Below are 19,548 nucleotides of genomic sequence, written 5' to 3' on the forward strand. Positions count from 1 at the left end.
TACCTTACTCCAATATAAACAGCTCCGCAACCGTGCAAACTGACTAATCACCAAAGACAAAAAAATCCTACTATATCAAACTTCAGTCCAATAACAATTAAAAAAACCCAAAACTCTGGAACTCAGTAAACTCACTCATCAATCCAGGCTCCAAGAATAATCTCTGTCCTGACCCAAGTAAATCTGATCTCGAACTAGGCTCTGAATTTAACTTATTTTTCATAGACACTATTATTACCTTCACCAAGACATTTCCCAATAATAACCCAACTGCTCTATACTCTCCCCATTCTAACTCACCTCATCTGTTTGAACTCAAACCCATCTCCACTAACTTTATAAAAAAACTTTTGTCCAAACTTAAACCTTGCTCTAACGCTCCCGACAATATTCCCTCTTCCTTCCTAAAATGTGCTGCTGATGGCATTGCACTCCCAAATCAGCATCATTATCAACCGATCCATAAAATAATCATATGTCCCCAAACTCTGGGGCTCAGCTTATATTCTTCCTCTTCATAAAGGAGGCAAAAATACCAGCATCTCAAACTTTCACCCCATAGCTTTGCTCTCACCAATCTCCAAAATCCTAGAAAAATGCATCCACCTCCAACTTATGCCTTTCCTGACCCAAAACAATCTTCTCACTCCTACCCAGCATGGCTTCCGTCCAGGCCATAGCACAATAACCGCTCTACTCTCTTTCCTAGAAACTGTCAATTAAGCCCGAGATTCAGGCCACTTAGTTTCTACTGTTTTACTTGATTTGTCTAAAGCCTTTGACACTGTTTCCCACAAGCACCTTCTCTGTCATCTCTCAAACCTTAATCTCTCACATAATGCTTTATCCTGGTTCTCCAGCTATCTATCAGACAGATCACAGACAGTAAAATGGAAGAACTCCATCTCTTCCTTCCTACCTACCCCAACTGGCGTACCACAGGGATCCATCCTTGGGCCAATGCTTTTTAACATCTTCATCAATAACTTTCACACTGCTATTCTTGATGCTAAAATCATTCAATCATGAACAATTCAACCTTAGTCTGCTCTGCCTCAAACCTCTCTGCATTGCTGACTAAAACCCAAACTGCCTTCTCAACAACTGAAAACTGGATGCACCAAAACCACCTCTCTCTCTCAATGCAAATAAATCAAAGATTCTACTATTCTCTCCCACAAAGACCCTCTCCTACGATAAAAACAACTTCAAAGTCTATAGTCAAACCAACTCACCTATAGAAGTAGTCCCCTCTGCCAAACTACTTGGCATTACTGTAGATGAACACCTCAAGTTTGATATTCATATTCAACAAAATATTAAGAAAACCCACCAAAAGCTAGGTATGCTGTATACGAATAATCGCTTTCTCTCCAACTCTACTAGGCAAACTCTGGCCTCGACTTATCTTCTTCCTTCCTTATTATACGGAGCCACTCCCCTAACCAACCTGTCCTCCTCTATCACCTCTAAACTAGAAAACTGCTACAACAAAATCTCTAAATTGGCCTCTAAATCTAAAAATACCACCAATCACTGCCTAACCCTACAATCCCTGAATTGGCTTGAACTCCCAAACTACCTAGACAATCTCCAACTCACTACTCCACATAGACTCATATTTCACCCAACAAAATGTCCCGCTCTAACTAAAATCCTTCCCCCTTATACACCCAACAGAGCTCTCAGATCTGAAAATCAGAACTTAATTACTATCCATAAACCTAAACATCCTGCTGGCCAACTTCTCCTATCTTTCTCACTAGGCAAAAAATGGAATTCCCTTCCCTCCACACTAAGAACCATACCAAACTCAGCAAACTTCAAACCCAACTATTCAAACAACTGTCCACTAAATAGAAATGTACCTGCATTCACCCAACCTAATTCAAAGGGGTTCTCGCTCTGGTTCCCAATCTCTACAACTCTCATAGTTATCTTCCTATGAGCCTGTCTAAGCTCTCAACAATTTCTATATCTTCTCTCTAAGCTCTCACCTTCTACAGCTACCCTCACATACCCCAACCTTGTAAATATTGTAAATAGCATTCTACTGTTGATGTTTGTATGTAAAGTGTATTTACATTTTCTTAAAAGGTTTGTATGTAAACTGTTTCCAAATCTAACCCGTATCTGTTTTCCTCAAATGAAACTGTGTCATCCCTAACTTCAAGCTTAATGAATTTGTTAACTATGCAGGATATTGAATGCATTTATGAGTAACTATTCTACATAAGATCTTTAATATTAACTATCATTTGTATCTAAATTGTATAATGCATCTTGGAGCTTTTCTCCCCAGGCCTCCACTGAAAATGGGTCAATTTGGTCCAGTGGACTTTCCCGGTAATCAAATTGCAAATAAATAAAATAAATAAATAAAAATGTTGGTGTGATACATTCATATCTAAATGCATCTCTCACCTCTGTAACAAACTTCCATTACATGTCAACTAGAGTATCACCCCTTGCCACCTTCAAGGTAAACTTAGATAACTAGATGGGTTGCCACAAAAATCTTACCTGGTCAATATTTTGTTAATCTCCTTGAGGCTGGTGGGAACTTATGAATATGGGTTATTGGCTAGGCTTATAATGGTCTGCAGACTGATGGCCTAGTACTTACCTATGATCCTATAAAACATTTTACCAACTGCTTATATGTTGATTCACCCACTGAGGAAAGAAAATGTTATACTAAGTAATTCCAAAAATAACATTATATAATTATTTCCTCAACTTATAAAAACGTCAGTGTGTTATTATACTTATATAACAGAAATTAAGCCAATATGGTAGATGAAACAATTAGGTACCTGAAAACACTTAAAACTAACAACTTTGAAACAGTAAGACCCAATTATAGTGGAGTAATGCTGCAATGATATAGAGCTCGTGCTAACAGATACAGAGAAGCAGCAACAAGACATGTGCATTAACAATATGCAAGACTTCGGTTTCTTGAACAAACAGGATGGATGATTATTAGGATCTGTGAGTAGAAGTACAAGTATTTGGTTCTATCACAACAGCCTTCCACAAACATAGTACAGTTGTATAAACAGAATTATCGTAACAGTAGATGTTCAAATGATCACTGCTGCAATAACCTTTGCTATATGAATATAACCCATACAACTAAGAGTAGTACAGCAGTGATGAATATGAAGAGCATCTCATGAGTTCTTTATTATGATTAACTCCTACTACTACTCCTACTACAGATGTCAAAATGATGGGATTTTGGTCTGTTATGATTGCCTTTCAGTAACTTCTGTGAAGGGAAATTACATCCAATCATTATATCCTAGTCTTTGGATACTTTATATTCCCTTTGTTACCTTTTAAAAACTGCAGTCCCTGTGGTCACAAATTCTCTTAGATGTATTGAAATTTAGCACTGATTTCAGTCAACCACCATTAAATATTTCTGCGACATAACATCCATTTTATATATTCTTTACATAATTACTTAAAAATATGCAGCTAAAAGTCGTAAGTTACTAATTACTGAATTGATTATGCTTTCAGAAACTTTTACAAAGAAAGAAAGAATAGAAATAAATAGTGACTGTATTTCAGATCCACAGATCAATGCTTTACATTTACAGTGAAACAATAGAACACTTAGAGACCAGTTTCAGTTACCAGCATTTTATCTACTTATAAGAAACCAATGTTTAGTTCACAAAATACAAAATAAAGAAAAAAAAATTGAAATGTACCTTCCCCTTTGAAAATATAGCTGCGTCTGCCCCTTATCCAGCTCATGTTTTCAAAGCCCAGTAAAGTGGCATCAACCCGTAGTTTAGCACCACTCTTCCATATCCTGCAGATATCACTAGGACACAGTCGAGAAACAAGTGGGACTGTAATGAAACAATACTGTTAGAAAGGCATTAAGGAAGCAACCAAGCAACTCAGGTAGTGCTTGATAATATAAACTAAAACCACTTAAATAAGTCAAACTATATAACAGTGAGGTGCATACTAATGTAAATCAACCCGACAAGACATTAATAATAATAAAAATGAATGTATATATGCAATGCAAGACCAATATATGTTGAGTTATCCATGTGTTTAAACACTACAGCCTTTTAACAGACAAAAGGCTCTTTCTAATACAGCAATGAAATATATTAGTTTGCATTATCACACTGATCATGTTTCTTTAAGGAAAGGGCTGTAATTATTTATTGTTTTAATTGTATAAGCACGATAAAGACAAAAGGAAGGATGTTTTATATTATAAAATATCAGATGTTCCTCAAAAGCATGTTCCCAGTGCTGAAAATCAATAGATCGCACATAATATAGGAGTATATACAATCTGGGAACATTCTTTTGGGAACATGCATTCCTGACCTGCTCGCAACATGGTAATTATACTCAAAACAGTCAATATAGTCCTGCGTGAGTTTACTCCATTCTTTAATGTATGTAAAGTAGTTCACATATGTCACTATAATTTATCTGATTTTTTGTGGCTGCATGCACATCACAGAGTCATTCTTGCCAGACCCCCCCCCTCTCCTGTTCATTTCTGCCTCCACTTTTTTATGTCTCTCTCTCTGTAATTTCTGTAGTGCTTTTAATTGTAGTATTGTGCCACATATCTGACACCTTTCTTTCCCTAACTTCTATCAACCATTACCGGTGCTCTAAAGTCTGCACTCTGGATACAAAGACTTTTTGCACAGTTCCTAGTTTCAGTCCCAATTTCTTGTTAATTCTCCTCCCTAATACTGTATTCTTAAATAACAACTACTTTTAGTTCCTTTACTTACAGTCTCTGAGATTGCTTTTGCAGTCAGTTGTGAACTGGTCAATCTCTCCATCCGCCCTTGCTCTGTTCAGGCTCACTCTGCTCCCCTAATCTACCCCCCAAATCCCACCCACCCAGACTACTCCTACACTTATACAGATTAGCCACCCTCTACCAAAATACCAATTACAGCACTCTTACATCATCTCCCCAATCTCTCCTACTCTACCTCCTGCTTCTTAAACCCTCCCTCTTCTATATCCTCCAGTAGCTACTACACCCATGACTATACCATATCACACATCTTTCTCTCCTTAAACTCCCAAACACATTACCTCACTTTCAATCTGTTGCACAGTATTCATCCCCTTTATCTATAATTTAAAACACACAGTCTACTTAAAAAAAGTATGCTTACCCATAAAATATCCAATATGATGCTACTACACCCAGATACTCCCCATACTCTGGAATAGACTGCCCATACATGTCAAGCAGAGGGCCTCCTTGGCCCTCTTCAAAAGGAACCTTGCTGACTGGATAGGAGATAGGAAATTCACCCTGGGGATCACGTCAGTCACCCTGCTAGACAGGGGTCCAGGGAAGTAAATATTGTGGGAAGAAATATCCAGGGAATTGTTATGGCTAGGCTTATATAGGCCCTAGGGCCGATAGCCTAGTACCAACCTATGAACACACATTTATTACACTTCTCACTACTACTTACCTAATTACCTCTTACCATAATTCTCAAATTACATATACCCACTTTCCCACACTATCCATAAACATAAAAATATACAGTGCTCCTACTCTCACTGTAATATTATCAGACCTATACAACTCCCCCACAGACCTATTCTCACTTAAATACATTCACATACATACACCCCCATACTTAATACACAAATTAACAAAATTACTTCCCAAACTCTCACCCCTCCTTCTTTTCAAAATATCTCTACTGAAACAGTGACAACACACATCCAAATCCACGCCCCCAACTAACAAACCACTCTCTCCACCCAAAAATACACTGTAGTTCAAAAAATGACATTATACCACCCTATAATAGCTCAGACCTTCTTATCATTAATATGAATCTTAGAAGCATCCTTAAAGTCCAAGACTTCCACACTACTCTCCATTTTTACTCCCCTGATATCACAGGAATAAAAAAAACCTGGTTAAAACCTCATGTTAGTAATACAGAAATCCTAACTACTGATTATAATATCCATAGACTTGATGGAAAACATAAGTGTGGTGGTGGAATAGCCATTTTTAACAAAGATGCACTAACTCTAGAACAATTACATATATGGCCCCCAACACAGACAACTCCGAGCTACTAATCACCTGCCTCAAACAACATTAACAAGAGCATAAAAGTTATAGCAGCCTACATTCCCCCTGGTAATAATGCCTCTACAACTGAACATATCCTCTCCTGGGCATCCTCCACATATATCAAAGAAACAATCATCACAGGAGATTTTAACCTTGACTGGCTCACCTGTACCCTAGACTGGACTCTCACAAACTGTCCCAACCTAGGTCACCACTATGGATGCATTCCAGATGCACTCAGTGATCACATGCCCACCTACCTTCTCAGCCAAAAAATAAATCCCACTAAAAATCCATCCATCCTCAACCCCTTTTCCCCATTTTGCACCTGGGATCTAGGTGTTACTTCTATATACAAATATATTCAAGAAAAAAAAACTCCTTTCCTCAAACCTTTAATACCCTACTTAAACACTGTGACTGGTTCCCCTCTAAAGCACCTACAATTAGATGATACTGTCAAATACTTCAAATGAAAAATTCCTGGATATCCTTAACAACCTGGTCCTCCTAAGAATAATCTGTCTCAAACCAAAGTCCATTCCCTAGTTAACTATAGAAACAAAGCTAATCATGAACAAAGAGGCAGGGCCTGGTCTCGTTATCACTTAAACAAAAATCAAACTACTCACCAAAATTTTAGTCAACTAAGAAACTTGGTCAAAAAACAAATTACAAATGACAAAAGGAAATACTACATGACTCTACAACAAAGAAACCTAAACAACCCACAGAAATTCTGGGCCACAATTAAACAGATCCTTAATCCTGGACAATGTTCTACCCCAACCCCTAACATCTCAGATACCAGAGTCTATTGCTACCCAATTCAACCAATACTTTACTAATTTAATACTCTCACTAATAAAAAATGATACCAATATTTCTTTAATTCTTCCCACATCAGCTGCTCCTCAACCCAATTCTTTCTCTATAGCATAATTTCAAATTAGCTACATAAAAAAACTCTTCTACAAACTAAAACCCACATCACTTGCAGCTGACCTACTTCCCAGTGAATACCTTAAAATAGCAGCTGAAGTCATTGCATATCCTGTCTGCATACTATTAAACCACACCATTATGGAACAATGTATCCCCAAACTATGGGAAATCTTAGACATCATACTACTGCATAAAGGCAGCCCCTCTACAGACTTTACAAACTACAGATCAATTGCTATCCCACTCCCCCCCCCCAGCCAAACTCCTCAAAAAAATGCATACATTCTCAACTGCTGTCCTATCTTATAAACAACCACCTTCTCTCCAACTCCCAGCATGGTTTCAGACCAAAGCATAGTACTACAACCACTCTTATAAGTTTCACAGACTCAATTAACCAATATAGAAACAGAAACCAATGTGTACCATCAATATTCTTAGACATGTCTAAGACCTTTGACACAGTATCTCATCAAATACTACTAAATGAACTATCCTCATTAAACCAAACCCAGTCAGCCATCTCATGGTTTTACAGCTCTTTGTCTAACCGTCAACAAGCGAAAAAAATAGCAAATTGAGATCTCATCCCTACTCCCAATCTGTGTGGGTGTCCCATAAGTCTCTATACTTGGTCTCCTACTCTTTACAATCTTTACCAATAAACTCAGTTCCACTACCAACTTAACCACCACTGTGCAGTATGCAGATGACTCCTCCCTCGTATGCTCAGCCCTTTCCCTCCCTGAGCTCCTACATAAAACCCAAAACTATTTTACAGAATAGCATCTCACCAAAAAACAGCTAATTCTAAACCCTAACAAGACCAAACTAATGATATTCTCTAACAGCAAACCTAATTTACCTTTTACTATCTACTCCTCAAACACCAAAAAAGACTCTAACGCAAACCAAACTGGTAGGTGTCACTATTGATAACTGCCTAAAATATGACATACACATAGCCCAAACTATAAAAAAAAGTTTCAAATCAAACATGGATCCCTATACAGAACCAAACAATTCCTAACCGAAACCTCCAGTCTATAGCCAGAACATATCTACTTCCCACACTACTATACTCCTCCCCCATTTTACGAATTTACAAAAAACAGAACTAAGCAAGTTGGAAGGCTGTTAGAATAGAATTGCAAGGTTTTCCACTGACCACCCAAATAAATCTCATCACTGTTCAGCCCTACAAGAGCTAACATGGTTATAATTACCACAACTTCTAACTCTCAGTCAGCTTACTTTAGCACACTCAGTTATTCAACAGCCAAGCAACTGCCCCACACTTGCAAACCTTATTCAGCCTCACCACAATACCACACTGCGATCATCCAACAAACTCCTACTAATGGTAGCCAAACCTAACAACAACTCTGGTGATTCCCTGTACTCCAGACAAATATCAAAAATCTGGAACTTCACCCTCCAATACATAGTAAACAACATCAGCATTCCCAAGTTTAAGCTATTTCTCAAGTAACACCTAACCAGAAATTGGCTTTGCTCATCTTCCACCCTAGGATAAACTGTCTCATATCACTGAAGTATTTCTCCCCCACCTTGAAATAAACTCCTTTTCTTCCTTTATACCTAGCCCTCTCTCCTCTTCTGTCCTTTAAGACTTTCTCTCCTTTCTCTCTTATTACTTACGACATCAACAAAATAATGTAGAATGTTTTCATAACCTATTCAAAACTTTATCTAGAACTACTTTCACTTACATCTCAGATATATTTTTGAAAAATGCCACCTCATCCGAACGGTTTTAAACATTGTATGCTAACTTTGTATACACCAACCAACTCAATTATAATACTTATTGTGTGCTTATCTGATTATCTCCAATATGTCTTACAATTCACTGATACTGTATAAGGCATATATATATATATATATATATATATATATATATATATATATATATATATATATATATAGACACACACACACATATACACAATGGATATAAAAAGTGTACACACCCCTGTTAAAATGTCAGTTTTTTGTGATATTAATAAAATGAGACCACAATAAATCATTTCAAAACTTTTCCCACCTTTAATGTGACCTGCAAACTGTACAATTAAATTGAAAAACAAACAAATCTGTTATGGGGAAAAAATATAAAAAAATAAAAACGTACAATAAGCTGGTTGCATATGTGTGCACACCGTTAAACTAATATTTTGTTGAAGCACCTTTTGGTTTAATTACAACATTCAGTCTTTTTGGGTACACATCTGCCATCAATTAAAGAGACTCTGATTAACACCAAATAAAGTTCAGCTGTCTTAGTAGGATTTTCTTGACATTTACTTAGTTGCCTGCTACAGCAAAAGCTAAGGTTCGCAGACAGCTTACAAAGCATCAAATGGATCTCATTGCTGAAAGATATCAGTCAGGGGAAGGGTACAAAAAAATTTCCACAGCATTGGCTATACCACGGAACACAGTGAGTCATCAAAAAGTGGAGAAAATATGGGACAACAGTGACGTTGCAAAGAACTGGATGTCCCTCCAAAATTGATGAAAAGACAAGATGAAAACTGGTGAGGAAGGCAGCCAAGAGACCTACAGTAACACTGAAGGAGCTGCAGGAATTTCTGGCAAGTACTGGTTGTGTACTACATGTGACAACAATCTCCCGTATTCTCCATATGTCTGGAATATGGGGTAGGGTTGCAAGATGGAAGCCTTTTCTTACACATAAAAACATCCAGGCCCGGCTAAAATTTGCAAAACAATACATCAAGTTTCCAAAAAGCATGTGGGAAAAAGTGTTATGATCTGATGAGACCAAGGTTGAACTTTTTGGCCATAATTCCAAAAGGTACGTTTGGCGCAAAAACAACACTTCGCATCACCAAAAGAACACCATCCTCACGGTGAAGCATGGTTCATAAGTTCATAGGTTCATAGGTGTATATTAGGTTAATGGCCCTGGAGCCTATATATGCCTAGCTCAAGAAGATTTCCTGGCATCATGCTGCCCAAAGTTAGTTCCCAGTGCCCCTGTTAAGCAAGGCCACTGAAGTGATCCTCGGGGTGAACTTCCTATTGCCCACCCAGTCGTCAGGATTTCTCTTAAAGAGGGCCAGTGAAATGCTCTGCTTGATGTGAATGGAAAGTTTGTTCCAGAGTATGGGAAGTCTCTGGGTTAGGAAACTGTCCCTCCAGCATGTTCTGTTTATTGTGGTAATGAGGTTAAGGTCCCTGGAGTGTGTGGCATGTAGGGACTGGGATTTCTTGGTGGTTCCAGTATCATGCTCTGTGGTTGCTTTTCTTCAGCTGGAACTGGGGCTTTAATCAATGTGGAGGGAATTATGAACAGTTCCAAATACCAGTCACTTTTGGCCCATATCCTTCAGGTGTCTGTTAGAAAGCTGAAAATGAAGAGAACGTTCACCTTTCAACACGACAATGGCCCAAAGCATACATCCAAATCAACAAAAGAATGGCTTCACCAGATGAAAATTAAAGTTTTGGCATGGCCCAGCCAGAGCCCAGACATAAATCCAATAGAAAATCTGTGGGGTGAGCTGAAGAGGGTTGTGCACAAGAGATGGCCTCGCAAGCTGACAGATTTGGAGCGCTTTTACAAGGAAGAGTGGGCAAATATTGCCAAGTGAAGATGTGCCATGCTGATAGACTCCTACCCAAGAAAACTGATTGCTGTAATTAATCAAAAGGTGCTTCAACAAAGTATTAGTTTAAGGGTGTGCACACTTATGCAACCAGCGTATTGTACGTTTTTTATTTTTTATATTTTTCCCCGTAACAGATTTGTTTGTTTTTCAATTGAATTATACAGGTTATAGGTCACATTAAAGGTGGGAAAAGTTTTAAAATTATTTATTGTGGTTTCATTTTTTTATATCACAAAAACCTAGCATTTTAACAGGGGTCTATACACTTTTTATATCCAGTGTGTGTGTGTGTGTGTGTGTGTGTGTGTGTGTGTGTGTGTATATATATATATATATATATATATATATATATATATATATATTGTGTTAATACTGATTTTGATATTTTGCCCTCCTTTTGTCTCTATACATATTGATAGTTTGTCATTGTACTACATCTTAGATCTAGTCATTACCAGCATGAGTGACAGGTGTTCCACATCTGAAGTCAACTCCTCGTTGGTCAGATCCGACCATAAGCTAATAACCCTGGATATCCGCATCCTGCCCCCACTCACCATTAAGGAAACCACGGTAAAAAATTTCTCCAAAGCCAACTTCATGCTTCTTAAGACAGAAGTGACGAACTTCATGACACCCATGCAGATGGACAATACAGTTACAACTGCTGAATCATACACAAATGCACTCTATAAGCACTTGCATGGATCGTGCTAAACAGAACCAAGACAAAATCCTCCAAAAAAATGAAGCAAGTCTGGTGGTCCCCCGCCATAAACAAACTCTACAACAGAAGGAAGAAACTGTTGCAAAAGAGAGTAAAATCCCATGAGTGGAGGAGCTCTCTGGTCAGCCTCAGTAAGAAGTTGAGATCCCTTATAAGATCCTCCAAAGCTAGCTATGAAAACAAAATCGCCACTGACTCTAAGGGCACCCACAAAGCATTCTATATCTATGTCAAGAATCTCAATGGCAACACCCAGATCTTCTCTGAGTTACAGCACAGCGGCATGAAAATTACAGAACCAACTGATAATGCCAACATCCTGGCAGATAGGTTCAGTGCTAACTTTATCCCCCTTCTCACCCCCTAAAGGGCCCACATCTATACAGGAAGAATGCAGAGTCCCTGTAATCACATATATGCAGGTAAAAACTGCACTCTCTAAAACCAAAAACACAGCATCCATGGGAATGGACAACATCCCAGGCTGTGTTTTACATGAACTTCAGAATGAACTGGCTCCCCACTTAAGCACCATATTCAATCATAATCTCACATCAGGCTTTGTGCCCACTGAATGGCACACGGCAACAGTTATCCCATTCCACAAAGGGGGAGCCACTACTGATCCTGGGAACTATTGCCCTATTAGCCTGACGAGCCTGGTCTGCAAGGCCATGGAAAATATCATCATGGAACTCATAAACAAAGACACTGGTAACCTCCAAACTCTGGACCCCACCCTGTTCAGGTTTGTGAAATGCCGATCATGCCTTCTGAACCTAATTGACTTCTTTGAGGCAGTCACCAAAGCCGTAGACGAGGGTAAGGCAGTTCACACAGTCTATCTTGACCTCGCCAAGGCTTTCAACACCATCCCCCATTCTGGAATTATAGCTAAACTCACTAAACTAAGTATAAATCTCTAAGTCACAAAATGGGTTGCAAACTGGCTCACTGACAGAACCCACACTGTAAAAGTTGCAGACTCCAAATCTAACTTCAAACCAGTGACAAGTGGAGTACCACAGGGTTCAGTCCTGGGACCTCTCCTGTTTGGTATCTACTTCTCTGACTTACAGGCTAACACAGAAGGCCTCTAGCTAACGAAGTTCGCAGATGACTGCAAACTAGGAGCCACAGTCGAATCCTCAAATGATGTGGACATCCTACAGAAGGGCCTCACTGAGACAGATGCCTGGTGTCAGAGGCATGGCCTCAAGCTCAATGCCAAAAAGTGCATTGTCATCCCCTTTGGTAAAAACTCTGTACCCATGAACTACCACATAAACGGCAGTCTACTTAACGCTGAATGTGTGATAAGAGACCTTGGGACCCAGGTGGACAGTAGTCTCTCTTTTGATAATCACATTGCCACAGCAGTCAGGAAATACTTCTAAGTGGCACACCTCATCACAAAAGGGATTTCATCCAGGAAAAAAGAGGTCATTGTTCCCCTCTACTCAGCACTCATTAGACCCATTATAGAGTACAACGCCCTGTTTGGAATGTACCTCACAAGACATCTGCAGCAGCTGGAAAGGCCACAGAAGTATCTCACAAAGAGGATTACTGACCTCAAACAGATGCCCAACACTGACCGTTTCAAAAACTCCATCTTTACTCTGTAGCATATTGCCTACTCCGAGGAGATCTCTGCCTAACATATAATGATATGTTAAACCCAGAGCTGTTGGACATGCTACACCTAAAGAAATCCCAGTCCTTCTGAGCTACACACCCTAGGGACCTAAACCTTGTCACCACAATAAACAGGACATGCTGGAGGGATAGATTCCTGTCCCAGAGACTTCCTATACTCTGGAACAAGCTACCCATCTATGTCAAGCAAAGTTCCTCATTAGCACTCTTCAAGAAAAATCTTGATGAGTGGATGGGAAATAGGAAACATCCTGGGGATCACTTCTGTGGCTCTGCTCGACAGGGGCACAGGAAAATAACTTTTTTGGGCGGCGTAAGCCAGGGAACTTTGTTGGCTAGGCTTACTTAGGCCCTTGGCCCAATAGCCTAGTACCTAACTATGAACTATTTTATGATTGTCTCCTCATGTTTTTATAAGTGTTAATTTTTGTTTTGTACTACATAACCATGTTTTTGAAAAATTGTTTACATTTGTTGATTATACTGGAGCTTTTCTCCCCAGGCCTCTGCTGAAAATGGGCTCATGGCACAGTCAGTCGGGCACTCCTGGTAAACAAATGTAAAATAAAATAAAAATAAAATAAATAAATATAATGTGCTGCATTGTGTGACGTGCACTGTAACTTCAATACTTCTGTGTCTGTATGAAGACACTGAAAACAACTTATTTATAATACAAGAACACCATGAGTGTTTGCATTTTGCTATGAATAGTTCATGTTAATATGAGGTAGTGGAATTTATTCATTTCCTTTTCTTTACTGTTTATTTCAGGGTGACTCAGGAAGAACAAGTTGAAAAAGTTGAACAGATTAGACAGTTCAGTTAAAGTTACAAAAAAGTCTGCCTGGTATTCATACAGTTAAATATTACTATAGTCATCAGACTAGAAATAATTTGTCAAGCGATTGTCAGAATGTGGTGCATTTACAACATAGAGATTACAGAAAATTACACTTGGCTAAAGTAGTTTAAATCTAACTCTGAAGCAGGACACTGTTGAACAAACTGGAAACCATGTATTCAACTGATGGAAAGCTGATCTGCATGACAAACAATTAAAGAGGAACATTACTCATCACTGAAAACAACTGCCAAGAATTGTAATTAATATTGCTACTTCCACTTACGTCAGGAAGAAACAAATGCTCCTTGTGGACAGCATCAAACAATTTTGGAAATCTATTAATGATATTTTTCCCTCCCTATAGCTGACCATAAACTGCCACCAACTCTACTACTCATTTACAGGGTCTACCAGACCCACCTTAGCCTTGCTCAAGCTTAACCAGACTCCTGTCCTGGGACAGTATGGAGAATGTGGACTGCTACAGGGGAATGTTCCCTAACTCCTGCCTCCTTGCAACCCCCTTGCCTGCTCTTCAATTTCTGCCCTCGGGAGGGTGTGAGAGCTTACACAAATGGGCAACCTCCACACTAAGTATTAGCCTTAGCTGCCCTCCCAAATCCCCTCTCCAAGGATGGTCGAGTGCACTTCAGCCACTCACTACTATCCTTTCCCTGTAACCCCTCCAGTGCCCATGTTGTTAATTTAACATGGGTTATCTGGGGTGCAGTAAGGGAAGTAACTGTCAAATAGGCTTTGGGAGGTCAGTAAGGTCTGACAGGAGTGAGAAGGTGACAATTTGGAGTAAGATGGAGGGAGGGTTTATTGAAATTGATGAACATGTACAATTCAGATCTAGTGTTATGGTAAGTACATAACTACTGTAACTCAGATTATCTAATCTGTTCACTTTAAGGATGGGACACAGTCTTCGTACATCCTGAGTGGCATCATGACAGAATATCCCAGAGTATGGTGGCACCAAAAAGACCTTGACTGAAATATCATTCTAAAGTATGGAGTGAAGTTCAGGAAGCAGCAATACATATATCAGCAATGGAAACATCTCTTAAGAAGGAAAAGTGGCTAGTGCTACTGTAATGTTAGCCTTCAGTTTAAAAATAAACTACCTGCTAAATTAGGTACAGAAGGAAAAAAATGCAATCATAAAGCCATCTGGAAAGACTAACCTTGAATATTTTCTGACCCATTCTTGGGGAGGAGGAGATAAACAATTAGTCATACTGTCTGAACTGTTCTGTATGCAGCTGCAGATAGAAATGTAATAGTCTATGGACAGCCAGGCAGTGAAGCAAGTGCTCTTCCTTACTGGATTAAGTTGGAGGAAAAAACACTGGTGGGTTAGTGACTTGACTAACGTTAGTTTTTGCGGCTATTTTAAGCAAAAAGTAGATACTTTCTGAACACTCTCTTTGTCAAAGCTCAGACAAGGGGGTTATCAGGAAAGACCTTGAAGCTCCAAAATTCCTATGACTAAAGTAAATGCTAAGAGGAAGAGAGTTTTTCAAGATAAAAAAAAAACTGAGGTCAGCTGAGCTGGCAGGTTTGAAAGAACAGGTTACCTTCTCCAGTACAAAATTAGTATCCCAAGGTGGGGTAGGTAAAAAGGTCCCTTTTAGGATAGCCTTGCATACTCTTTGGGAAGCCAAAGCCTTTGTGAAAATTAGAAATAGAGTAAGTGCACTTTAATTTTGGAAAAGCAAGACTCTACACTGAAAATTCAGGAGGGAAGAGCAAAACAGATGAAACTGAGGCTGAGAAGGGACAAAGACCAAGATGAATGGCCCACAAAGGAAACCTTTTTCCATTTGCCCCTAAACAACATACAAGTGGATAGCTGCTGAGAAGTGATAAGGATCTGGACCACTTAGGTGGGTGGGGTGTCCTTCACTATTAAAGGAATGGGAGGCCTGACAAAAGTGAGTTTGGAGGGGTGCTTCTTTCTATGTTAGGGCCAAAGCAAGAGAAACCAAACTGCTGAGACTGCAGTGTGGATATGAAAACTACATTAGGTTGGCACAATTTGGTTTTCTGGATAAACTTCATCATGGGGGGAAAGACTCATCCACTTATGGACCACAGCATTCCTCAGAGTCTGTCCCTGGGGAGGGATAAGGGCAAAGAAGCTGCTGCACTTAGTGTTGGTCAGGGATGCAAATAGATCACAGTAACATTTCCCACAGCAACAGAATAAGGTCTGGGCTACATGTGGATTGAGGAATCACTCATGAGGCATCTGGATATATTTGCTGACTCTGTCCACCAGATAGCTGATCCAAGCAGGAATATGCATTGCTAACAGTTACCACATCACTGATCAAATATGACCAGCATTTGTAACACTCACTATGAGGATAAAACCTGACTCACCACAAAACCCCTTTGTCTTTAAAGACTTGCCCTAAGACTAACCTTATCCAGCTAGCTGACATCCTGATGAATGTTAAGTGGCCTCCTCACCTGGATGACCCCATCTCACACACACCACTGCCACATATGTGGATAATATTCATGCCCACTTCAAAGCACAAATCAAGGCATCTGTCCTCATTACACACAAAATGAATGCCAAATTCAGAAAAAAAACCCTATGGTGGAACTCTCACATATACAATAAGAGGAAGAAAAGTACAGTTGTATAAGGACTTACCATAACAGTAGATCTACTGATCACAGCTGCAGTATTCGTGACATATGGTTCGTCACCGCTGATGTCCAGCCAGGGCATCAAAGCTTGTTTGTACTGAGCTGAACTGAGGTGGGTTACCAGCCACAACTCTGAGCTGAGATACCAGATGATTAGAGGCTTATGAGCTTCCCAAAAACCATAAGTTGTCTGTTTTTTTTGCTTATTTATACTATTTACTGCACTTTTTTATTGCCTGCTGCCTACTTTTACACTGTACTTATATACTGTGTATTAAACTACACTGTTGTGCTACAATTGTCTGCCTTACTGTGCCTGTTAAATCAAATTTTATTGGTGTTTTCACTGTTTACAAAACTCTTTTTGCTATTTTCATTGTTAAAGTATTTGTTGGCATTTTCTTTTTTTTTTGCTGTTGCAAAGCAATCTCTTCTCTGTTTGTTCTGGTTTTCCTGCCAAGCAGTGTTAAAATCACTGGCTTGTTAGCTGTTTAAAACATTCTTTGGAGCGTTCTTGCTTATTTTCTGCTGCTTTAAATATTTTTTTAGTGTCTCACTACTATTTTTCTGCTGTGTTAAACATTCTCTAGTGGTTACTGCTGAAACTAGGGTAGCTAATAGCTGTAGTTCAGATACAGGTTTGCCGAATCTGCCTCTGTTTTTAGTGACTGTTTGTTCTGAGCACGTTTTCCAGGCCATCTTGGATTGGAAGGGACCTTTCTGCATTCTAGTGAGAGGACTGTGCTGAATGAATGGAAACTGCCTGGTGAAGAGTGGTTGGTCTAGGGCTTGTAGTCATACCAACCAAGAAAAAGAAAAGGAAAACAGCAAGAGACAACAAGAGTGCAAATAAAGAAAGAAAACAACAACCATGTAGGACTAAAAACCCTGACAAAAAAACCAAAACTTTCAGCCAAAGAAAAAGGATGAAGGACAATCACAATGAAATCAGGCAAAGCCCTACATAACTGAAAAAGAAGCAGAAGAAGCCCCAACAAGAAAACCCTTAATAAAGAAGAAAAAAAACTAACAAAGAAAAAGAACCCCTAACAGTACTACAGACTAAAAAAAAACTACAAAATACAAATTCTTGCTAATATCCAAATACTCAACCCAATATAGGACTAAAAAACCTACAAAATACAAATTTTTTGCTAATATCCAAACGTTCAACCCAAAACAAACAAATGGACAAAAGCAATAAAAGGCTACAGCAAATGCATAAAGTCCTGTAATACCATTAATAGCATAAACAGCAAAAAGGAAATGGTTGCAAGAATAAAAAAATGCTGGGAAAGTCCATAAGAAAGAAGTCCAGTAGCTATAAAATACACTCCAGTCAAGCAAAACTTTCAGTTATGTACTCACCATAACTTCAGATGTTTGGGATCCATCTCGCCTACATTCTGTACTGATGGGCTCGGAGCCGATCCCTCGGCTCCGACTCGGCACGCTTATGCTATAGAGCGAGGCCTCTTATTGGCTGAGCTATCTTTATCCCAGGATGCACCACCACTAATCCCCCAGATCTTGTTTGTCCGCATTCATGCACACATGCACAACTTGATTATATAACATTGTTAGATGTTTCAAGATGAAACAACAGGATTCGGACCTTCTGATATCCTCTGATCTCCAAGGAAGGGGGAAGGAGGGTGGGTTATTAGGAATGTAGGCGAGATGGATCCCAAACATCTGAAGTTATGGTGAGTACATAACTAAAAGATGTTATGTGATCCTATCTCGCCTACATTCTGTACTGATGGGACAGCGTCCCTAGCACCTAAATCCCGGGTGGCTCATTGGAAAACACTCCTGAGCACTGTGGAACCAAATGAAGCTCGTCCTCTAGATGCCACATCCAATTTGTAGTGGGAAATGAATGTGTGCGGGGAAGACCATGTAGCCGCAGCACAAATGTCACTAATAGCAAGCTTAGAATGAAATGCTGTCGAAGGAGCCATAGCCCTTGTAGAATGAGCTTTGACAGAGGTGGTAAGTTCTTTGTTAGAATAAAAATAAGCTTGAGTAATACAGTCCCTGATCCATTTGGCAATAGTGACCTTTGTGACAGCTTTGCCCAATTTGTTGTCTGCGAAGGATACAAACAACTGATCTATTTTCCTTGTTTGTTTGGTCCTGTCTAAATAAAAACGTAACTGTCTGTGGACATCTAGTGTGTGGAATATGAACTCCGCTTTGTTAGAGTATTTTGGGAAAAAAACTGGAAGCTCTAACGATTGTTGTAAGCAGAAACTAGAACAAACTTTAGGGACAAAGGAAGGATTTGGCCTGAGGGATACTCTGTCTTTGTGAAAAACCAAGTACGGGGGTTTTACTGACAAAGCCTGAAGCTCTGAAACTCTTCTGGCAGAAGTAATTGCCACCAGAAAGGCTGTCTTCCATGATAGAAACTTTAAATCACATGCAGCCGCCGGTTCAAAGGGGTAAGAAGTCAAAGCGCGTAACACTATATCGAGATCCCATGGGGGTGCAGGGTGAGAAATCAGAGGTCTTAATAGAGTAGCACCTTTCAAGAAGGTCTTACACAATCTGTTGCTCATTAAGGGTGGGTCTATGGATTCATGAAAATTAGAGATTGCTGCCAACTGTACCTTGATGGTAGAAACTGAAGAGCCTTGATTGAAAAGAGAAGTCAAAAATTTTAGTACCTCTGTCACGGGAATAGAAATGGGGTCCAGGCCCCGGAGTTGAGCCCAAATAGCAAATCTTTTCCATTTGCTAGAGTACAGTTTCTTTGTAGCAGACTTATGGGCCGAAGATAATATGTGTACAACATCTGGATCCAATGTATGACTCCTGACTATCGTCGGAAGAGGAGGAGCCAAGCCGTCAATTTTAAGGTGTGTAGGGACTGGTGGAATAGTCCAGACTGGTGAACAAGTAGGTCTGGGATCTGGTCCAG

General features: G+C 39.4%; 1 protein-coding gene across 1 annotated transcript in view; it reads right to left on the reverse strand.

Moving 5' to 3' along the window:
• The window catches only part of ANKRD13A (ankyrin repeat domain 13A), a 1,453,295-nt gene that overhangs the window by 848,212 nt on the left and 585,535 nt on the right, over positions 1-19,548 (reverse strand). The window contains exon 5 of the mRNA XM_044068498.1: positions 3,726-3,869. Within this exon, the coding sequence (XP_043924433.1) occupies positions 3,726-3,869 (144 nt within the window). The remainder of the gene's footprint in view (positions 1-3,725; positions 3,870-19,548) is intronic.

The sequence above is a fragment of the Protopterus annectens genome, chromosome 4.part0 (assembly GCF_019279795.1).
Source record: "Protopterus annectens isolate FY-2018-M chromosome 4.part0, PAN1.0, whole genome shotgun sequence".
Classification (NCBI taxonomy): domain Eukaryota; kingdom Metazoa; phylum Chordata; order Ceratodontiformes; family Protopteridae; genus Protopterus; species Protopterus annectens.